At 49.7% G+C, this 22,648-nt stretch overlaps 9 protein-coding genes across 9 annotated transcripts; 4 read left to right on the forward strand and 5 right to left on the reverse strand.

The window, feature by feature from the left end:
- Positions 1–378: 378 nt before the first annotated feature.
- phacA-1 (Phenylacetate 2-hydroxylase) lies at positions 379–2,251 on the forward strand (the record flags this gene model as incomplete). Its single annotated transcript, XM_036644449.1, has 5 exons — positions 379–757; positions 826–1,126; positions 1,183–1,406; positions 1,463–1,810; positions 1,866–2,251. 5 exons carry the CDS (start codon positions 379–381, stop codon positions 2,249–2,251), a joined length of 1,638 nt encoding a protein of 545 aa, XP_036491142.1.
- A 316-nt stretch (positions 2,252–2,567) lies between these two features.
- CGCS363_v012601 (uncharacterized protein) lies at positions 2,568–4,680 on the reverse strand (the record flags this gene model as incomplete). Its single annotated transcript, XM_036644450.1, has 4 exons — positions 2,568–2,864; positions 3,558–4,208; positions 4,283–4,388; positions 4,442–4,680. 4 exons carry the CDS (start codon positions 4,678–4,680, stop codon positions 2,568–2,570), a joined length of 1,293 nt encoding a protein of 430 aa, XP_036491141.1.
- Positions 4,681–7,178: 2,498 nt separating this feature from the next.
- On the reverse strand, positions 7,179–8,717 carry CGCS363_v012602 (uncharacterized protein; the record flags this gene model as incomplete). Its single annotated transcript, XM_036644451.1, has 1 exon — positions 7,179–8,717. One exon carries the CDS (start codon positions 8,715–8,717, stop codon positions 7,179–7,181), a length of 1,539 nt encoding a protein of 512 aa, XP_036491140.1.
- Positions 8,718–11,215: 2,498 nt separating this feature from the next.
- On the forward strand, positions 11,216–11,994 carry CGCS363_v012603 (uncharacterized protein; the record flags this gene model as incomplete). Its single annotated transcript, XM_036644452.1, has 3 exons — positions 11,216–11,323; positions 11,392–11,448; positions 11,506–11,994. 3 exons carry the CDS (start codon positions 11,216–11,218, stop codon positions 11,992–11,994), a joined length of 654 nt encoding a protein of 217 aa, XP_036491139.1.
- Positions 11,995–12,321: 327 nt separating this feature from the next.
- fabG-3 (3-oxoacyl-[acyl-carrier-protein] reductase FabG) lies at positions 12,322–13,063 on the reverse strand (the record flags this gene model as incomplete). Its single annotated transcript, XM_036644453.1, has 3 exons — positions 12,322–12,511; positions 12,584–12,828; positions 12,920–13,063. The coding sequence occupies 3 exons, from the start codon at positions 13,061–13,063 to the stop codon at positions 12,322–12,324; spliced, it is 579 nt and encodes a 192-aa protein (XP_036490247.1).
- An 843-nt stretch (positions 13,064–13,906) lies between these two features.
- Positions 13,907–14,875, forward strand: fabG-4 (3-oxoacyl-[acyl-carrier-protein] reductase FabG; the record flags this gene model as incomplete). The annotated part of the gene is made up of 3 exons (XM_036644454.1): positions 13,907–13,961; positions 14,027–14,238; positions 14,321–14,875. 3 exons carry the CDS (start codon positions 13,907–13,909, stop codon positions 14,873–14,875), a joined length of 822 nt encoding a protein of 273 aa, XP_036491138.1.
- Positions 14,876–15,455: 580 nt separating this feature from the next.
- CGCS363_v012606 (uncharacterized protein) lies at positions 15,456–16,262 on the reverse strand (the record flags this gene model as incomplete). Its single annotated transcript, XM_036644455.1, has 1 exon — positions 15,456–16,262. The coding sequence occupies one exon, from the start codon at positions 16,260–16,262 to the stop codon at positions 15,456–15,458; it is 807 nt and encodes a 268-aa protein (XP_036491137.1).
- Positions 16,263–16,691: 429 nt separating this feature from the next.
- Positions 16,692–18,460, reverse strand: yanC-0 (Cytochrome P450 monooxygenase yanC; the record flags this gene model as incomplete). Its single annotated transcript, XM_036644456.1, has 6 exons — positions 16,692–17,155; positions 17,231–17,265; positions 17,323–17,801; positions 17,882–17,905; positions 17,979–18,114; positions 18,177–18,460. 6 exons carry the CDS (start codon positions 18,458–18,460, stop codon positions 16,692–16,694), a joined length of 1,422 nt encoding a protein of 473 aa, XP_036491136.1.
- A 1,920-nt stretch (positions 18,461–20,380) lies between these two features.
- CGCS363_v012608 (uncharacterized protein) lies at positions 20,381–22,279 on the forward strand (the record flags this gene model as incomplete). The annotated part of the gene is made up of 1 exon (XM_036644457.1): positions 20,381–22,279. One exon carries the CDS (start codon positions 20,381–20,383, stop codon positions 22,277–22,279), a length of 1,899 nt encoding a protein of 632 aa, XP_036491314.1.
- Positions 22,280–22,648: the final 369 nt, after the last annotated feature.

The following is a 22,648-nucleotide window of genomic DNA, read 5'->3' on the forward strand; positions in this document are numbered from 1 at the left end:
GAATTTGAATGCGTCTATCAATCCACGATTTCTCCTCTTTATAACGGCTCGCCGCTTAATTTTCCCAAAGTAAAAGCAGATGTCACCTTCTAGGATCACGAGGCGTCTGCGTGATTCGTGGCGGACGAGTGCGACAATGTGACTCGGAGATAGCCGACAAAGCTGGGATAAGCGACGCGATCCGCCGATCCAGAAGGTCTTGCCCAAGACCCGAATCACCCACCCTTGTCGATACGTGCGCGCAGTTGACAGGCTGTTCCACAGATGATCTTAGGTTTGATCGCTGGGACTTGACGTAACTGGACGCATATAACACTCATCGTCATCTTTCTTCACTGGGATTCGGACACCATGAGGCCTGAATGATACGCTTGTGCAATGTATCTTCCTTTTACGACTGGCATGCACACGACCGTGGCCTTCTGCGGCCTATTAATCGTTACCTTGTCGGCAGTTGTGTTGTTGTGTCTCAAGTTCTTTTATGTGGACTTCCCCGAAGTCAAGGGCATTCCTGAGATCCCTGGCGGGAGTTTACTGGCTGGCCACCTACCTCAGCTGGGCAACGACCATGCTACCACGGCAGCATCATGGTCTGCCAAGTATGGATGGCCTGTTTTCCAGTTTAGAATGGGACGTCGACGGGCTATTATGATCAATTCATTTGAGTCAGCCCGAGAATGGCTAGTTAAGAATCAGTCAGCCACCATCGACCGGCCATGGTTCTACACATTTCACGGAGTTATTTCAAAAACATCCGGTTAGTAAAGATCTTGAACGTATGAGCGCAGCACGCTCAGAAAAGATGCTGACTTTCGGTCGTCAAAGCGGCAACCATTGGCACATCTCCGTGGAATGAGAGGACCAAGAAGCAGAGGCGGGTTGTTGGCTCGTTCACGACTGGGCCAGCAATGAAGAAGATGCACGGGATGCTACATATGGAGACCTGCGCCGTAATCTCCAGGATCTACTATGACAGCCTGAAGGGGGCAGTTGATATCATGCCTCATGTGTATCAGAAGCGTCTCTCTCTCAACCTTATGATGATGCTTTGCTACGGTACTCGATTCAATTCGGTTCAAGATCCAATGCTCCTCCAGATTCTCGAAGACGCTAAAACGATTGCAAGGTAAGACCTCGGTTGAAATAGAGCTCCGGAAGAACATGAGAGTTAATCCAGTACAGCTTCCGATCCACAAACTCCAACCCTCAGGACTTTATTCCTCACTTGAGGTACCTGGGCACCAACCGGCGCACGGTCATTGCGACGGAAGTTCGAAACAGACGAGACAATTGGCTTGGCACTATGTTCAGTAATGTTCAGAAAAGCCCCAACAGACTACGACCTGGTGATAAGAAATGCGTGGCTGAAATGCTTCTTGAAGACAACCTTGAGGGCCTTACAAAGCGTATGTACTATTCAACGAGTAAGGTTCTGGCGAACGACTCACGCTAACGTCAATAGTTGATATCAAAACAATCCTCGGCGGTCTGATGTCTGGCGGTTTCGAAACAATCTACTCGACCGTCATCGTCACCCTTGGGGCTCTATCAACGCCCCGGGGACAGGAGATACAGAATAAGGCATACGCAGACATGATTGGTGCCTACGGCTCATATGAGAATGCATTTGAGCAATGCCTTCTCGGAGAGAAGAGCCACTACGTCTCCGGTTTGGTGAGGGAAGCCTTGCGGTTTTACCCGCCCCATAAGATTCTTCCAGCACGACAGGTCTATAAAGACTTCACTTATGCGGGAGCCACCATTCCTCAAGGGATGCTTATCTACATCAATAACCAGGCTGTCAATTTTGGTACGATTTCTGCTTGAAAATGCGATGGGTTGTCTCCAGCTGACTAGTGACGTAGACAAAGAGACGTATGGTCCTGACGCTTACGAGTTCCGCCCGGAGCGATGGATAGAAACAGGATGCGATATACCTCCCCCATATCATTTTGCCTATGGTGCTGGAGCCCGAATGTGTACGGCCGTCAACTTGGCGAACCGGATGCTGTACGGAGTATTAGTTCGCTTGATTCTCTCCTTCAAGATCACAGAGAGTAAGGAAATGCCCCCGAACGTCCATTATATCGACTACAAGGAGGACTCAACGGCATCCAATGCCATCTCCTCATTATTCAAACTTAGATTCACCCCCAGAGACCCGGGGATGCTCGAGGAGTGCCTCAAGAATGCGCACGAGAACCTAACAGATTTTGTTACCGGAGACAACGCAGAACCCCTCTTCTTATGAGAAAGTTACATCTAGGAATGTTGGTCTCGGGGATGTCCGCTGTCGAGGGAAAAGTAGCAAAGCAAGCAAAACCACGTAGTCGCGGGATGCAAAACTTGATAGAACAATCCAATAACAAAGCATCGCCCAGTTCTATTTCTCGTCATCATTGCCATCATCGTCCTTATCATCATCGTCGTTTAGGACCCTTTGGGAGCCCGTTATGAAAATTCCAATATGACTTCGAAATAGGTAAGTGTAAAGATAGAGTTAGAGTAGGGTAGGTCGAATGTATCTGAGAGCATAATATCAAGATTCAGATTGAAGTTCATTTCCCCTAGTGCATGTCTCGTGCTATCCCCCCTTCCTTCCACACTTTTGCATCCTTCATGACAAAGCTGACAGATCTGAGAGCCTTTGTGTTCTTCTCAGGATCCTCATCAAATGCCACAATGTCAGCTTGCAGGCCCTCTGCGAACCATCCAAATCGCCGCCCGCATAAGTCTCCTCCACATGCCTCCCAGCCCCCAACAGTACAGGACTCCAACACATCAACTAATAGTATACCAGCCTCAATCATCAACTCCAGCTCCCGAACGTTGTCGCCGTGCGGATAGGTTCCCGTGTCACCACCACAAGCTAGGCGAATCTTTCTTCCCTTCTAAGTTTTCTTCTTTACAGTTTGCCGCCTAGAGGCATACTTTATTAACTGCTATATAACTCTTATAGGGAAATAATTAAGGGCTAGGATAGCTTAAGTTATAGAGAAACCTTTATAGCTACTTATAGAGGTATATAAAGAGAGCGTAAATTACTAAGAAGTAAGTATCTCCCTTTTTATACTATTATAACCTATTACTCCTTTAATATTAAGATATTATTATTATACTATATTAATACTATTTATTACTACTTTAAAAGTAGTAATAATTTCTTTATAATTATTTAAAAAAACTAAAATAAAGTATATAGATTTTTATATATATAACTTAATCCTTTAGTATAAAACTTAATAGTATATTAAATATATTATTACTTTTTATTAATATACTTTAATAAAATAATATATTATTAAACTAAAGTATAGAGATATTTTAAATATATTAAAATAAATTTTAAAACGAATAAACTATATAACGTTAATTAAATTAAGTATTTTATATTATTAAAGTATAGTACTTTATTAAAAGAACTTAAGGATATATATACGATCACTATAGCGTAGTAGTAGTTAATAAAAGTAGTTAAATATATAGGGGGTAGTTAGAGTAAGGGGGACCTCTTATATATCCTTAGTCATATAAAAATTCACAAAAGAATTCTTCACAAAATGTAGGCGAACTCTAAGGTCGTGCGCCCGTTTGACTTGCTTTAGTATCTGGTCAAACCGGTGGGCATGCAGCTTTTCTGCAATCGCAAGAGTAGGTACCATTATGACTCCTTTCTCAATCATTCGCATAAACATGTCATCGGTGCCAAAGTAAACATGCTCAATGGTGTTGACCCCGGCCTCGATGGCTGCCAATGCGCCCTTCAACGTGCAGCAGTGCGCTGACACTGGGGCGCCCGCTAGTTCAGCTTCCTTGACGATCATGTTCATCTCTTCATGAGAGAACACTAAGTAATCAGGGTTAGGTTCTTTGGGGGGATGCAAAACACTTGGAATGTAGGGATGTTGCTGGGCAGGGGGCGATCTCATGATTCTCCGACGGTAATCAGCAAAGAATTTAATAACATCTGCTCCTGCTGCAATTCGTCGCCGCACTGCCTGCCGGCATTGATCGACCCCATCAACGGCATCCGCTCCGGCTGGTAGGCAGTGGCCGCCGGCGCTATTCTCAGTACGTGGCTCGAAAGACCCGGTGCTGGCAATCACCTTGGTTGCCACGAACAAGCGCGGCCCCGGGGCAAGTCCGCGAGCGATGGCGTCTCGGAGGTTTGCATCGCATTCTTGCATTCCCTCCGATCCAAGGTCCCTGTTGTAGGAAAGGAAGAAGTCAATAAGTATACCCGGGCATTATTGGCGGCAACCGGTTGGAAGAAGTTGCGTACCTGTAGGTTATATCCTGCAAGCAAAGCCGCTCGACAGTGGTTGACTCCGCGGACAACTCTTTCTGTCATGCTCTCGTCTCTCTTTTGTTGAAGAGCACCCGCTTCACTAACAGATATCAGTACACTCAAGAATAGTCCGAATACAGATGGTCGACTCACTCGTACGAATGCAAAAACACGTGTGTGTGTGCATCCACGAGGCCTGGCATCACATACTTCCCTCGTAGATCGATGTCTTGCTCTTGCAGAATGTGTGTGAATGGCCGCTCCTCGTCGTTTCGCACAAATACGCGGACAATGAGGCCAGTTGACGAATCAATGGTAATGGAAACATTTTTGCGAACTCGCTTGACTAGAGGGTCAAACAAAGACGAGGTATGCAATGTGTATTGAGTCATGATAATGTGATTTCGGTCAATAGCTTTATGTCGGAATTTCGTCGAAAAATAAAAATTGCTATCTGCTAGAGAGTGCAAGGAAAGGAGGTCAAGCGAGCGGTCTTGATATGTGGTATGGCGCGGTGCGATGCCCTTCAGTTTTCAGCTCACTGGGCGGCGGGTCAAACGAGTTCATTTAGTTGAGATCGCGCGTCGGATCAGCGCGACCAATTTGGATAAACTGTCGTGGAAAGCCGACCCCGCAAAAGATCTAGGAATGCCCAGCATCTCCTTGTTCCGACTCCAACAAAGGATATCAGCAAGACGACCCACAGGATATATAGCCATTTGAATATTTTGATGCTAGTAAGAACAGGAACAACGAGTAGCTCTACATGGCATCTCTCACCCTGCATCCAGCACGACCTCGGACTTGGCCACGTCCAGAAAATACGCCGCAATCAGCCCAGAGAACGCAATAACAATGACGAGGCCAGAGTACAGGATGGCCATTTGTAGGCCCAGCTCCCACTTGGTGTACTATTAAGATAGCAGGCCATTAGTAAACGCCAGAGAAGAAGGGGGCCTCCGAGAAGACGCATCGCACAGGTAAGGGTTGGCGAAAGTTCTGCACCCCTGCTGTTACAGCAGAAGCAGCAGGCCCCGAAATGGAACGTAGAGAGACGGTTGGGCACTTGTGAGAAGCCTGTTACTCGAGATTTGCATGATCATATACCTGGGCACGAGCTGACTCTCCCCCGGTCAGATCCAGATCTTCCATGATCGTATTGAGTCTAGCCTGTCTACGAATTTCGACCTAGTTATTGAGCTAACTCTTGAAAAATTGGGTTCTTTTCTTACGCAATTGCCGTGCGGTCCAGGTAATTGAAGAGATCCATCACCCATATGATGGGCACCAGAGGCACAGACGTCTAGCTTCCGAACAAGACTCGTGGACATGCGGAGCCGGTTACTATGTTGCAGAGATTCCGCCTCTGCCTCATAATTTTTGCGTTTGACGACAATATGGTGATCGTCGTGTTCGACATAGGTGCCTTCCTTTGCAATAGACATGCTGGCTAATATAGCGAAAGACGAGTTCAAGGCTGGTCAAAGGAGTTTGAGCAAGGTGTCAGCATGAAAAAAAGACTGCGTTGGATAATGTGTTCCATCAGATGTGACCCTGGGCTCACAGCAATGAAGCTTGCAACCATTTATAATATTCTACCTTTCATACCAGAGTCTCTGCGACCCATTTATACAACCTAGAAAGCCGTCACGCTGTTGGTGTTGCATCCCCCGAGGTAGACGGAGATCAAGTACTGCGAGGACTTTGCGCGCATCGGGACGGGCCCAATGAGCCGCGCAGCCATGGTGAAGCGACCAATCGCAGACCGACCGATGGGCCCTCTCACGAATTTGTGTTCAAAGGTTCAGGCGGATGTCTGTGATTGAGAACCATCAACGGGCACATGGCTCAGAGTTGATTGGCAAATACCACATGCTACGATATATGATCCACGAAATGCGTCAAGCTAGCTCATACCCACCACTCATTTCTTGCTCTATGAAGCATAACATCTCCGGTATCACGCCGATATTGGCTGCTCTTCGACAATAACGTTTGCTTCGGGTACTAGTGTGGCCCTACACGATTTCTAGGCGCTGAAAGGTACGCTGCATGAAGCGCAATTTCAGCTGAATTTCAGCTCAAGCCTTCTCATAGCCTTGTAAAGTGTACAACATCAAACATCTGGCGCAAACGTCTGAACGAAAAAGCTGCGGTTCGGGGGTTGGGGGGCATGATGTCAAACAACAGTGTGCATGAGTGTGTTGGGCCCCCAGTTAGTCAGGAGTGCATACTTTCAACTTCTATGTGCATTATTCAAAGAATGAGAGAAACTGCGTGAAAATGCAACGGCAATATTGAATGCAATCTGAGTAAACTAACAAGACGTGAGACAAACCAACTCCCGTTTCAAAACCCTGGCATGGTCCGAAGATCCGCCCACATACACTGGCTCTGCTCCTGCGAATCATCGCAATAGCCTCTCGCCTGCATCCTCGACATTTCCGTTGTGCGAATTGTCCACTTATGGTCTTCTCATAAGCCAAAACGAGATGTCGTCACACGATCAAGTTTGCCTCGCCTCTGCTTCTGCGTCTTCTCTCCGTCGTGCCCGTGACAGTGCCCGTAAACCCCGTTCTTCCCGGTCCACTGCCTGTAATAGGTCCTGTAGTCGCCGTTCGCTTCGCACATCTACCCATCGACCTTCCTGTCGCTGTGTAGCTATAGATGCTTGCAAATCTCTTGCACGTGCCCGCATCGAATCAATCTGTGCCCGTATACCGTCCACAATCGGATCCAACGTTCTCGCCACCAGCCTCCTCTGACCTCCACTCTCATGGGCCCCCTCATCTTCACTCTCCTCCTCATCTTCACTCTCTTTCTTTTCCTCGTCTTCATTGACCTTCTCACCATCTCCTTCCGTCTCACAAATCTCGCTCGGTTCAGAATGCTATTCATCATCCGGTACGGATCCATGGGCGGAGCTGGCATACTCCGAGGTTGCATCGGCCAGTTGCGGGTGGTCTTGAAGCATGTCACGAATAGTCGTTTTGGCGTTGTCTTCGAACTCCTTCTGGTCAAAAGATCTCAAATATCTCGTGTCCTCATCTTCAGCCTCGATTCTGGCTGACCGCGTAGGTTCCATGGCGGGTGAATTGTCGATGCCAGGTTGTCTCTGATTCATGGCGTAGTTGACTCTAGGTTGCTGTCTCAAGGACAAAGAACCACGGTTGTCTGGTTGAGGAATAGGAGGGAGAGAATGCATAGGAAAGTCTCGGGTTTGTTGATTCTCGATGAGGTCCAAAGCTCTATACAAACGCCATTGCTCGTACTTCGACCGGGCTTCGATTTCGTTCCAAGGAGAATAGCGGCGAGACTCGTTCAGAAGTCCAAACTGTTTCAACATCCATGCATCAAGTCTGACTCTGTTCTCGGCTCGCCAATTCGTATCGTACCAGCCGTCCAGGTCCTCGAAGTCATTGTGGGTGAACTCGTCAAAGGGATGAAGGGGCCGAGGGAGCTTTTGGTAAGGGTCATCCGAATCGTTGAAGTACTTTTCGCCATCCCAAAGCGTGGACCAGACCTCGCAGACCAAAGACTCAAGCAGCACAGCTTGAGGCTTATTCAAGATCTCTCCTCCGCGTCGGACAACAATCATAACGTCACAAGCATCCAGAGCATGACGTCGTATACCAACATGTTGACTGTCGACAACACCGTGCATGATTTGCTTTACGATATGATGGCGGACTTCGGTGCTGGTGACGTCGAGTATGAGCTCCGCGCCGTCAGCTCCAGGGATTGGGATGGTGATCGGGTTGAGAGGAACGATCAGATTGCCGAGTTCTTCAGCAGGTGCTGGTTCGCGGGTGCAAAGCTCCTCGATGGTGCGGCCCTCAAGATGTTCCATAAGGATGATGCCTATGTATCTCTTGCCTCCCTGGTATTGTTGCGCGTTGTCATCAGTCTCCAAAATCCAAGTACCGTAGTAGTCCGGGTTCACGGTTCCAAGACCGGTTTTGGTGCGCTTGTGAAGTTCTTGGAGCACGGCGACCTTGCGGCACAGATGGTTGTCAGCCCAGATTGGTTCATCGTACAAGGCTGCGTCTTCAGCCACAGCCACGATGTGCTGGTGCTTATCATCGAAGGTCGGCATGGGCGAACGACCCTCATTGGAAACCGGCGTCGTGATGGCTTTGCAAAGGAGCATTTGTCGACCATGGGCTAATCCGCCAGAAATGGTGTCGACAACTTCAATGACAGCAAGTTCGCTATCACCGAAATCCTTGAACGTGCTCGCATCGAAATTCGTGGGGGGCTCAGGAACGAACTCCTCAAAGGTATGGCCTCGTGAATCGGTTCCTGGCGGGTCGGGGAACTGGCCGGTAGTATGGGGTGCGCCTGGATTCAGGAACGGTCGAAGGATCATCTGCTGACCCTTGGCATACTTTGCGAGCGCTGCGAGCGCCTTTTGCTCTTCCGCGTCCATGAGATGCTGATGCCAGAATATGGCTGTAAGGTAGTGAGTTGCTTAATGGGTGGTTCAAGAGAGGGGCAGTCTCGTGATGATGATCGATGGCAGAGAATTAAATATTGCAGGTAACAATCGGATCCTTTTCTGTTGAGATGATGGGTTCGAAGGAAAAAGTTGATACCGGAACCTGATGGACGCAGGAGGAAAAGGAAGCGAGTGAAAGGTTGGCGGGAAAGTTGGCGAAAAAAGAGGACAAGGAGACATGGAAAAAAAGAACAGGCGAGAAACGTGTGCCAGGCTGAAGCGGGGCGTGGTGCAAGTGTGCTTTCAAGGTTCGCTCTGCCAAAACGGTCACAAACAAATGAGGTTTGTTTGCAAGAATGAAAGGCTCAGCACCATTGGTACGTATTTCCAGAAAATCTCCAAATCATACTCAGATTAAGCAGCTTAAGATAGATCCTGCCATCCTAGGGAGGCTTCATCTCAGCACACACTCGGCAGAAATCTATCTTCTCTAGTTGTTTCCATGGACCCTTGGATCCTGCGGTTAGTGAGGTTTGATGCACTTTGATGCAGGGAAGCAGGGTGATGAGACAAGCCGGGTAGACTACCTTAGTCCCAGAAAAGACGGCACACTTTTCATTCACCACTCACCGAAGTTGACGGTCTGGAGAAGAATTAGGAACAAACGGGATTCAAGTGCCTAAGAAATGTCTTCCATGACGTGGAAGCCTCAATGCCCATGCCACCATTTCCCCCGTTCGTTCCTTCTGGTTCTTTCCTTCCCGTCCCCCCCTTCCCTTTCCTTCCTCTTTCAACACAACAGGACCCACAAATTCCTCTCTCACTCACCACTTGACATAGGTGAACTTGCCTTCAAACTTCCCCATTTACTTCCATCCACGCCGACAGGCAAGCAATACCGCAGTAGAGCAACCAGCCCCTAAGTATGCGACTATCATCCGTTGAGTCCAGAAATATTGCTAACGCCCTGACAGACAACTACAATGGAAGGGGTGACTTGGAGCGATCTCCTGGACGGAAAGCCTAAGAAGACGAAACTGAGCCGCTACCTCCCTGCGCTGAAAACACACGTCAAGCTAAGCAACGCACCGGTCTCATCAACATCAGAATTCGTTAAGACCGAGGTCAAAATAGTGGAAACACCCACGCAGTTTCCCAGGGGGTTCTTCGGCAATTTTAAGACTCTTTTAGAGGCCGAACAGCTCTCCCAGTCGGCCATGGACTATCTAGTTGCAAGTTCACGGATCAGAGGCCACCGCGGTGAGGCTTCCTCCGACACAACCTTCAAAGCTCATTATCTTCCCGCACTCCTTCATGTTCTGGAAGAGAACGGCATGGACTTTGAAGCGATTTGGGGAGAGGCCGGCTACCTCTCCTGGGACGAGCAGTCTCAGATGAAGGTTGCAACTCGCCCAAAGGGCAAAGGTATCGAAACTTTTATCCCCGACCACACTCTCAACTGTACCAAGGATGAGCCCTTCACCGTTCGCGCCACTACGAACGGCGTTGCCATTCTGGAGGCAAAGGGACCGAAAATAGTTGCTCGATGCACGGAGGAGATCAACTACAAGTTGAAGACTGGTGCCAAAGGCCAGACATGGTCTAAGCGGACGCGACGTCTACTGCAACAAGTCTCGGCTTATGCCATAGTCTATCGACTTCGATACGTTGTTCTGTACGACGATGACGTGGTGGTCTTGATACGGTTCGATAACCTGAAGAAGTGGACCGGCAGGCCCGACTTAATATTTGGTCTCGGCAACGTCATGAGGATGCAAGTGGTCGAAGACCGAAACCTTTGGATTCGGTTCATTGCTCGGTTTTTGGTTGAGGCTGTCAAGGACAAGGCAATTGTTTGAGGAATATGTCGTCGGTTGTCCCTGTTGTCGGTTGTCCCTGTCGTCCTTTACCACTCAGATAGTAAGACTTGAGAGCAAGCCCGAACAACAAATATTCATAAAGAAACACCAGGTTGCATGCAGTGCCAGTACAGTAGTATTTGTGTGAGGGTGGCTTATGTGCAGCGGCTTCATTATTGGCACCTAGCAGCATGGCACCTGGGCCTACGAAGCCGCCATCATACTGCATTCTGTTTTAATTTACTTTAATTGATTATCGGAGTCTCTCCTATCGCCGTCGTTCTTCTTGTCGTCGTCGTCGTCGTCGTCCCTGTAGGCGTCGTGACTATTCTTGTAGTTGCTAGTGTTATCCCTTGACCTTATTCACCCGGATATTAGGAAGCCTTGGAAGCAACGCGTCAAACTGAAGGCTCATAGAAAAGAAAACACAAATCAACATTCTGCTTTAAACAACGCTTGTAAGGCAAAATTTATTGAAAATTTGCTGTCAGAAACGCGCCTGTATTGCGCATGGCTCCACATGTGGTGGCAGTACTAAGCCCGCGCGGACGGACTAATTCAGCATCTTTCACACGCGAAACAAGATGAACTATCCGCCGCGGTTTGCTGCCAAGCAACTATATAATATTCATGGCTTTGAGAGTACGGGCCACTTCAGACCTTCAACTTCTATCCGTCCCTATACTCAACAGCATAATAGCATTGATCATGAACAGCAACGGCTTCGTGAAGGATGATGTGAGCTGAAACACCCCATCCAATGCCAGCCTCGGGACAACAGAGCCTAAAATATCCATATATCACAGGGCGAATACTCCGACGCTAAACAGCAGTTTACCTTTCTCCACATGCCTGCCAGCAAGGTAAATCCCCCTTTTGGCATAATAACCTTGTAGTCTTGACTCAAGATCACTACATAGTACCATAAACCACACCTGGCGAAGGAGGAGCAAGAGGTCATGGACCAGCTATACCGAGGCTGGCTGCACTACTGGAATCATGAATCCCGGGAGGACTACCATCGCGGCATGCCCGGCGCCCGGCGCTTCTACGACTTTGACGACATGGTGAGCTACGACATGTTTGGGAACACGGTTCGCGGGAGCTTCAAGGAGCACTACGACTCCGTCTTCCCCTACTGGAACGATGGTCAGATGGAATACAAGGACATCGAAATCACGGCTCTGTCTGAAGAATACGCGTATTCTACGATGATTCAGCACACCTGGGGCACTGCCGGCGGCGTCCCATTCGACACAGCCTTCAGGCGGACGGGCATCGCGAGGAAGAACAGCGAAGGGCAATGGAAGTGGATTCACGAGCATCTCAGCTTCCCGACAGACATGGCCACCAAACAGGCTGACTTTACCAGCTCACTGGATCCCTTGAAGGCAACCAAGTTGAATTAGAGGATCCGAAATTTGCAGAGCGAGGATGGTTATCACTACATATGTTGATAGTTATATAGTCTCCTGAGACAATGCAATTACTTAGATTGTAGCACGAGGCTGCGATAGAGACTAAAGCAAGTAGCATCATGTATGTTCAACAGCAAACGTACGGTGAGTTGAGGCAAAATTGCTAGTTCAAGTGGAGACGAAATATCAACTCTTAAGCAGCACATCGCGTCTTAAGGTGACGTATGCAACCACTTTTCATTTTCAACAGGCAAGGTAACCTCCATCAACATTCCAGTGTGCTGCGAACAAGGTTGAAGCATGTCAGCAATTGGCATCTTACGAAACTTTGGCATCAGGCTCACCTCCAGTCACAAAGGAAGCCTCATCACTGAGAAGAAAGCAAATGACCTTTGCCACCTCGTCAGCGCGACCCATGCGGCGCATCAGCGTGTCCTTAGAGAGAGCATCCGCGTCGAAAAGTCCCTTGGCTTCGCCGTCGCGAAAGATCTTGGTGTCGATCGGCCCTCTGAAGTTCTCAAAGCTTAGTCAAGTCCTTTCACAGCTGTGAGGAACCTGGGCACAGGTGTGCCGTACTTACGGCAGTATGCTGTTGATTCGGATGCCGGCCTTGGCGTACTCTCCGGCGGCCGACTCCGTCAATCCGATGACTCCGAATTTGCTGCTGGCGTATGCCGCGCTATGTGGTAGACCTCGGCGTCCCGACGTGCTCGAAACGTTGACTATGGACCCGCCAGGTTTGGACAAGACCGGTAACTGAGCCCGCATAAAATTGAGGACCCCGTTGAGATTGACTCCGATGGTGTGGTCCCAGTCCTCTTGTGACTATGAATACCGCTCTATCGTCAATACATATTGCCAAAGTCCTCAGACTACAAGTTGATCAAAGAGATACATGGAATCAGAGAATTCATACAATTGTCTCAATGACGGTATCACCGGTTCCGCCAGCCACGCCGGCAACGTTTGCTGCTCCATCGAGCCTGCCAAACATGTTGTAGGCTTTCTTTATAGAGGACCTGACCTCATCGTCGTTCCGTACATTGACCCTCGCGGCCATGGTTTTCGTGCCGAGCTTCTCGCCTGTGCCACCCGTCGTCTTAGTTAGCCACTGCAGACATGTACGAATGCGGAAGCAGCGCGTCGGAGCTGGCCCGCAACTAACATTCCGCGGCTGTCCTAGCCAACCCTGTCTCATCCATATCACTGATTGCTAGAGCGGCAGCGCCTCTTTCGGCGAGAAGCATCGCGGTTGCTCTACCAATGCCCTAATGGCTCATCCAAGTCAACACTCACTCTTGACGACGGCATCTGCAGCCGAAACGCAGACGGCGGAACACCAACGGCCAAACAGAACTTACTGATGCAGCCCCCGTAACACAATAAGCCCTTCTGGCAAACATGATATCCAACGCACGTAATGCTTGTACACCGATTTGATAAGTGAAGCAGCGTCTGTTGCACTGCACCCGCGACAATTGAACCGCGCATCAAACCTATAAGGCGAACTCGGTGATCGTCAGGTTGGCACCTAGGTGGGAGTGGCGTACAAGTCCCGAGGTCGCTTAATTGTGCCGTGACCACCCCGGGCGAATTACCGGGCTATCTATCCCAAACTTGGCATGAACAGTGGGAGAAATGAGTCCGAAGGTGCGTCGCTAGGTGGAATAAAATCGGGAATACTGAAAATGACGTGCCTCTTCACGGTTTGATCAGATCCTACGAACTGCGAGGGCATTTGCCTGCCGGTTTACCAGACAGAGCAAAAGAGGCGAGAACGAATGACGAGCTGACCGCTGTATCAATTCACACCCGTTCCCTCACCACAGCCTTGCACTTTGCATGTCTGCAAAATAAACTCGAATTTATTATATTCAAATCATCTACAATTTAAAATACAACCATGTCAGGACCACTAGCGGCTAAAGTAGCTCTAGTGACTGGGTCTTCATCAGGCAGTAAGCTATCAAATAGTATTCCGTGCAAGTAATGGTGAGGCGAGCTAACCACACCCCGCACAAAGTCGGGCGAGCCATTGCCATTAAGCTGGCTTGCTTGGGCGTCAAAATAGTCTCCGTCGACCTCCAGGAGCAACCTAACGCAAAGGGCTACGAGACAGACTTGGAGAAAACAACGACACAGGTCATATCGGAGTCAGGCGGCAAAGCCTTCTTCTTCAAGGCTGATATCACCGACGGCGAAGCCATTGAAGCGTTGTTTAAGAGAATACGACAGGTTAGTGAACGTTCTTGTCCCAGGAACCACCAAAAGGGGGAGTAAACCCTCCATGAGAGAAATTGGCTAATAGAATTCTTAGGAATACGGCCATCTTGACATTCTGGTCAACTGTGCGGGGTACTGGGCTCCATTCCATCTATTCATGGAGGAAACCGACGAGCTCTGGGCCAGGATGACGGCTGTCAATACCCTCGGCACGGCCAAGATGAGCCGGCACGCCATTCGCGAGTTTCTCCAACAGAACTACGACTCGAAATGGGGGAGCCGAGGGCGCATCGTCAACATCTCGTCGTGTGCCGGTGTGGTAGGCTTCCCAGGGGAAGTCGCCTACTCGGCGACCAAGGCGTCTGTCAACCACATGACACGAGCAGCGGCGCTGGACCACGCTAGAGACTTCATCAATGTTAACTGCGTGGCCCCCGGAGTCGTTGCTACAGGTTTGGCGAGGGGAAATCTAGAAGACACTGAGATACACGAATTGATGCGCAAGGCTACACCGTGGCCGAGGCTGGGGACAGCCGAGGACATCGCCGAAGTCGTGGTGTTCTTGTGTAAGCCTGAGTCTCAGTGGATGACAGGACAAGTGCTCGCCGTTGATGGAGGCCTGACCATTGGAGTGGCTCCGGCTACGTAATAGACCATAGGACATCAAAAGGTAGGACACAGTCTAGCAAGATGCAACTATCTTTCCGTGGACCATTCAATGAACAAAGGTGTAAAAGGCACGGGCTGAGTGCTATTACTTGACTGAACAAATTGATCATACAATACTTATCAAGGGTGCCAGCCAGATAGGTCGTCCATACATGCACAGATTCCCAAATAGGCTGAAATTTTCCTGAAGCAAACGAAAAGTCCTCTCAACGTTCAAGAGACATGAGTGTATGACAAGCATGTGGGAGTATATGACGTAACTTGTGACTGAAATTTTGAGGCCAGGAGAGGGGTTTGTGTGGCGATAGTTGGTAGCTCGTGTATATACTAACTTAAAAGCGGCAATGCTCAACGCATAAATATCATAGAATGCTGGACACCGTCCGCCGTTGAACTTTTGATCTCTTCTCACGCCATATTCTTCCAATACCACTCTTATGAATTCCCTCTTTTGCCTTCACTCTCCGCTTCCCGCAATCCACTTCCATGAACCAAAGTTTGTCTTCATTCAGCCATCCCTGTCATCCGAATGTTCACATCGCATCCTTTCCTGTCATTGCCTAAGCCTCGATATGGGTATTGGATACCGACAGGTGTGTTGGTAGTTTTACTCCCTCCTCAATTCCAGAGAGCATAGCTGGGAGAGCCAGGATAGCGATAATAGAGCCCAAGATGGATGCCATTGTGCCCAATGTGATTAAAGCCTCAGTTTGGATAGATGAATGAAGGCTGATGATCAGTGGCGCTCCGACCCCGATGTTCGCAGCCATGAAGGTGATGGGAAATATGAGCAACGCTCCAAAGAAGTGGTAAACCGCACGATCGGTTCTGGCGCGCAAGTTGGCGACAGCAACGCTATAGAACATGACTTGGACTGTTTCCAGGATGCCAATGACAATAGGGTACTTGAAGATCCGGAGCACGTGGGGTCCCCAGTACTCGTATACGCCGCCGTTGATGACGACAATCTCGAAGAGACACGAGCTAGCGAGCTCTATGATGGCGTATCGGAAGAAGAGCCGACGTTTGATGCCGCTGGCAATTTGTCGGTTTAAAAAGACGGAGACGGTGCCGTATAGAGTGGCGTAGCCACTGTACACCCACACGGGTTGCGGCACGCCCATCGAGGTGAAGGCTGTCCACTGGCCGGGGCCGTAGAAGTAGAGCATCAGCGCATTGTCGTAAATCGGCCCAAATATCCCACCAAACCCCGCAGCAAAAGCAATGATCACATAAAACCACGTCTTCTCCTTCTTTCGTAGATATAGCCCGTGAAGGAGTAAGGAGACCCAGATGGTGTAGCTGGTGACAACGACAATCACCTGCATTGGGGCCGAGACGCGCTTGTCAATTGGAGCTGCAAGCATTGTGTGAGGAATGTGATTGATGAGGAGACTCAACAAAGCCTGTCCACAACAACTGTCGGTTGGGTATGGACTTCAAATATGTGTCCTACTCGGAGAATAAGCGATAATAGCTCGGCTAGGTACATGGAATTAGTCCGGGTGAAGGCATAGAGGAGGGATGATTGCAGTTTAAACTACATGACATTCAAGCTATTTGGAATAAAAGGTCCGTCCGGTGGCTGAATGTTTCTGAATCTCATAGCCTTCTTTCGGAAAACCCTCTTTGGCTGAAACGGAAAGGACACATAGAGGGATACCGTCTTAAGGGAAAGCCTGGTTCCATAAGACACGTCATCTCAAATACCAATACATCAATGGGGCAATCGATAGGGAATTTTGATTGGGCCATCCATTTCTTCACAAATAATTGATCTGATCTGATCAAAAGCCTCAAGCGTACTGAGCCAAGAACCCTTCGGCGTCTGTGTACTCTCTCCTAATTGTAGCGACGTGTGCTTCACTCCTCGGCGTAATACGGGCCTTAAACTCCAAAGGCGCTTGTAGAATCCCAGGGTTATACGCATTTGCGTCCAAGGGCGTAACTTTACCCGTCTCTGGATCAAGGGGTTCCGCGAAGTCGAATGCCCACAGTAATTTAGCCGCGATGCGCCACATGTTGCGCTCAGCAAGATGAATGCCGGGACAAATCCGACGACCGGCGCCGTAGTTGTAATGGTCTCGGTTGCTCCACTCAGGGCTACCGGCATAGTCGTTGGCCAGCTTGGGGTGCTTCAAGTAGCGATCTGAGTTGAACGTATCATGACTGGGGTAATTTGCGTCGGTATGGTGTAGAGCCCACGTTGCGATGAAGACTGTAGAGTCTTTCGGTATGAACATGCCGTTGTACTCGTCATCTGTGATGGATTTGTCATCAACACAGGGACTACCATAGGGAACGAAAATGCTCATAATGGTGGAAATCTACTTACTCTGGCGAGTTTTGTGCGGCAAAGCCGTCACGGCACTGTTGGCTGCGAGTAAGCTTCCTTGCCAGGGATCGCTGCTGACAAGAAGGACCTACACTGGGCGCCATCGCATCCCTTCTTTGACAATGCAATTGATATAGGGCATCTTCTCAAAGTCGTCCCATCGTGGGGATCGCTCACTTCCGCAAACCTCATCGATCTCGGCTTGTGCCTTCCGCTGAATCTCGGGATGGAGGGCAAAGGCGAGAATCAGCGTGAGGAGCTGCGCCGCAGTGGTGTCAGCACCGCCCTCGATGATCTCACCCATGAGATTGGTAAAAGCATGCTGGCTTATAGAGGCTGGCCAACCCTTCTGCTCGTACTCGTCGAGCAGGCCGTCGATAATGCAGTTACGTTTTTCTCCATGAGCTCGCCGCTCTTCGACCAGCCGGCGTGCCGTTGACCAAGTTTCGTCCATTGTTTTTCCAGCGTCAATCGCGCGGCGCTTCCAGTACGCGAACGATGCGGGAACGTGTCGAAGGAAGGTGAAGACGTCCACTGGGGGATTAGCTCCCGGCTCCATGGAAGCTGTCCACTGCATTGCCAACCGGCTTCTTAGCATATTATCTCCTCATTAGGCCGAACTATCACCGTGTACAAAGAAGAGCGCCATACCTTGGTCATGACATCGTAAACCCCCTGTGAAGTGTGTCAACCCAAAGTGCCTCCAACAAATCACGAAAGCTGTTAGGATCGTGTTAAATGTGCTTACATGTCCCCAGAATGACTCGAAGCTGGCCGCCCTGAAGCCGTAGGTGATGGACGTAACTACGGACGCCGTGTACCTGCGAATATGGTTGTAGAAACCATCTGGACTATCCAGGAGATTTGTCATTAAGACGGTAGCTCTTCAAGACTCAATTGTCAGCTGATGCTAGCCATACAATCCAGAGCAGGGGCTTCAGCTTACTCTGCCTCCTGAACTCTAAAGTGCTGCTCGTCAAGTCTCTTAGGAGAGAAATTGTGGGAGATGACCTTGCGCTTGTCCCGCCATGTGCTATCCATTTGCTCGAGGGCGAGATGGTCGCCCCTCGTCAGCAATCGGCCGACATAGCTAGGAGGTCTGTCGGAGTAGACGCTGCCCTTCTCAACTAAAAGCTTGTGAATAGCCTCGCGGTCGCAAAGCACGATGATGGACGATGTACCGACTTTCAAGGAGAAAACGGATCCATATCGATCAGCCCACTCACGCATTCTGCTTAGACGTCATTAGCCAGAGTTCTCCGAATATCCGCCAAATCACGAGATAGACGTAGGAAGATGGACATATGCTGACTGCTTAAAGAACCCAGTAACTGGTATTTGATGAGCATTTCCGAGGATCGGCATGGTCGGAGGGCCAGGTGGCATGCGTGGATTCCGCTTCCCTATCTGCAATATCTTCTGAATCGCTAAGCCTAGCAACAATGTGAAAAGTGCAAGAGCCAACATATTGCGAAACTTTTCCTTTGAGAAATGATTGATATCAATCTTGGTGTTTGAGTTAATGGAAATAGACAGCCACAGTGACGTGTGCATTTAAGTATACTATTTACTAGCGATGGCGGACTGGTCTTTTCCCATGTTATGTGTATCTGGATTCATCTTTCACCTGCTCGCGCGTCACTTCAATTCGATCCGTTCCAACATGTGGTCAAGCCTCTTTGCGGCGATGGGCTAGGTCTACGCCGCAACGATGCCTTTCAACTCGAGCCCAGCAGCTGGCTTGATGTCTCTATCAGGCATGGTGCATGAAGCAGAATTCGTCCGGACAGGGGCATGGATCATTGAGAGAAATCAGTCCGAAACTGGGGTAAGGCGGGGTGCCAGATGCCCCGCGTTGTTGAACCAATTATGACTGCAGCTGAGTGTGGCACCGGCATCGTGCCCGGATTTAGGACAATGTTCCAGTCGATGCGAAGATCCAGAATCCCATCGAATTGAAACAGTCATCTGGTGACTTCCGCAGGAATAGGTCACTAGCTAGCGGCTACCCCGGACAGAATTACGTCGGTCTTGCATCTGCCATTGAGGACGCAGCCAAGCCGCACCCCTTGAACATCCCTGCTCATATGGTACTGCGGGGACGGGAGTAGCAGCCCATGCTTCCGAGAAATGCGCGAGGGAAACTCACTGGTGAAGTCTAGCTGTTACTTCTCACTTTTCTGCATTCAACTTGGACTGCTGAATGTCGACCTTGTCAGATTCTCGTATCGTTATATCTGGCATCGCACGAATCCATCATGGCATCTGATATAAGCAGCTCAAGAAATCTCAGGACCCCGTCTTGCAACCCGTACGAGGGCGAGATATCGGAGCTGAGCTGTAAATCTTGCAAGAGGTTGCGTCCCCCCAAAACCACTGGGTGAAACCTACAAGATGGACGTCATTTGCTAACCTTTGTTGCGTCTGCTTCTAGGAGAAAGGCGAAATGGTGAGCCACTCCTTCATGAGAGTCGTTGCAGTTGACTCGACTATCTGACGCTCGCCAGCGACCGCCTCCTGCCGCACTGCACACTTTGCGATAGGAACTCGCAAACATGCGTCTATCCTTCAACGCGACTGAAGCCGGGGCCTAAGACGGGTAAGTTGGTGAATCTAGGCGGCCGCTGTGGCCGGTGTCCATTCAAGCTGATGAAATGAAGGATCCCGTAATAAAAAGCGGCGACGCACAAGCAATATTCCTCCCGATAATGCCTCTCCTGACAGTCATGCCAAGACCGGAACCGATGGTCTTGCAGTCGAATCTGGGATCAACACAACAGAGTCACCCACCAGCGTCCTGCAGTCGCAGAAAGATGCGAGAAGTTTGTGGGAACACCACAGTGATATCACTATTCCGGAACTTGTGGATAACGATGAGGAGACCGATGTCTCCGAGTCCTCACACATATCTGGCACCAGATTCGTGCGAGCCATCAGCTTATCTTCAATGGTCCATCCTTCCATCAACCTAACGTGACTTCTCCGTCGCGGACCCCCTCTTCTACCGACCACGGTTTCTTTGTCAAATTAGTTGGATCGCAGAACACCCTTATGCAGGTATGCGAGTCATTAGATCTAACAATAGACTCGCTACAAAAGCTGTGCGTTAACTAGTCTCAACCCTCTGCTCTTCCATGGGTGGGCATCCCCATGACTGACGTGTATTTCAGTACCGATGCCTATTTCAACAGGATGGTGGCCTTCTCTCTGTTTCATGAGCCTTCCTTTGGCGACAAGATTCAGACTATAAAGAATAGTCTTCATCTCAAGGCATTGATGGCATCGATGTTTTCCATCTCAGCACGCTTCAATATCGGCCCCGATGGCGAGTCTTCGCTGACCTCGGCGATGTCAAATTGGCCATCGCCTGCTCATTTTCATCACCTAGCAAAGGGCTTTGTAGATCAGGCCCTCGATGAATATGATGATGAGCCTCCTCCAATATGTGTCACGCAGGCCTTGGTGCTGTGCACTTTCTATGAGCTGGCAAGGGGCGTCAGGGGCCATGCGTGGCGGCTGCTCGGCACCTGTGTAAGGGTGGCTTATGAGCAGCGGCTTCATCTGATTGACAGCATGGCACCTGGTCCTACAAAGCCGCCATCAACGCTGTCAGAGCTACTCAGTTGGTCTGAAATGGAGGAGAGACGACGCGTTTGGTGGGTCATTTGGCAAATGGATGCCTTCGCCTCAACAGTGCGCAAGTCGCCTGCCGCCATCGATCAGGCAATCAACGAGACTTACCTCCCGGTGTCCGACGACGCTTGGTTCCAAATCAAATACCAATCAAGCTGCTTTCTCGATCCTATACCAACTGAACGATCGAAAAAGTTGTTGAAGTCTGGTAACAACAGCGATATGGCTTGGTTCGTTGTCGTTAACTCCATTATGCGAGATGCTCAGGTGCTGGCTCGAGGAAACATAAATGGCGCCCTCTCAGATTTGATGCCCGGGGATGATGCGGGCTTTCATTCCCTCAAATACTACTTTCATGGCCACTTCAGAAAGGCTCAGTCCTCTGAAGATGGTCGGCAACTCTCTGTACTGATAAGAGCTCTCCAACAGACAGTTGCGGCGCTGCCAGGACGACTGAGCTATCAGGGAGGCTACCTTACCTTCGGAGATGTGCCGTACGCAGACAACCCCGCGCAGCCCAGATCCGAACCGCGGGAGGATTCAGCGCAGCACGCTGTCTTCCTAATGTCGCAGTTAGCAAGATTCATGATATATCACCATCTTGCTTTTGTTGAGATACTTTTGGGTACTATTTTCTCCGAATCCGGCGGCTCCCCGTCTTTTGGATGGTCTGCTACACCAAGGAGCGAGCGGGAGAGGCTATCGAACTCCGAGGGGCTCAGAAACTGCCTCGAAGCCTCCGACAACATATACGCGGTCATCAGCAGATCTTCAGAAACGCATGTAGAGTGGACCAACCCATTCCTCGCTAGTACGGTGTGGCTCGCGGCATCTCTGCAGATACTCCGCAAGGTCTTCGCCCCGGCGACGTGCGGTGACCTCTCTGAACAGGAGTCTAAGATTGACGTACTCCGTGGTGTGTGCCAAAGATACACGGACTTTTGGGACACGCCGCGTAGCCTCCTGCAGAACCTGGATACGTTAGAGGACCGACTTTTAAAGAAAAAGACGGAAATGGCTGCCATGGAAGCACAAAGTGTATCGTGCTTTGAATCGCGAAACACGGGACAACGGAGCTTTCCTGCAGCGGCGGATGTCAGCGGACGAAATCATGTGGAAAACTTCCAATTTGCAAGAGGAACGGGGCCTGAAAGCAACAACCCGCTTGCCCAGAGTCCGGTGGAGCCGCAGCCCGTGGACCGGGGTCACGGCGGAGGCCTGTCACTTTCACCGTATACCTCGATGAGCCGCGAAGATTGGATCGATAGCCGGAGGGATATCTTGGATAATATGGAAGCAGCAAACTACCCCACTGGAAACTTGGAGATGCCATACTTTAGTCCTTCGGAGGGATTCGCTGGGTTTCCCGAGTCTGATCAGGAGCTAAGTCTGTTCATATCTACGTTGGTAGGCTAGTGCACACCGTTTCACGTTGATATAGAAGCTCATAACGTGGTGTTGCGTTTGAAACCGATTTGTTATACCCCGGATTAATGTCATGTTCTACCCTAGAGCTCGAGCTTTGGTCTCAGGATTGGACGTTTCAATGGAATACTCCTGACGACCCGGGTAGAACAGGACGGCATGGACGACGACGACGATGGCGGCGATAACTACGAGGATGGACTTAAAATAAGTAACGGCAGTAAAGACCTCACTGGAAATGGGGATGACGTACTGCAGTGTTTATCATTCCAGATCGTACTCGGCTCGCGTCACTCAAAGCCTTCTCCCGGATGACAAAAACCAAGCAAAATTTCAGGCGATAAAATGGAAGGAATATGT

This window comes from Colletotrichum siamense, assembly GCF_013390195.1.
Source record: "Colletotrichum siamense strain Cg363 chromosome Unknown KSG_Cg363_contig08, whole genome shotgun sequence".
In the NCBI taxonomy this organism is placed as follows: domain Eukaryota; kingdom Fungi; phylum Ascomycota; class Sordariomycetes; order Glomerellales; family Glomerellaceae; genus Colletotrichum; species Colletotrichum siamense.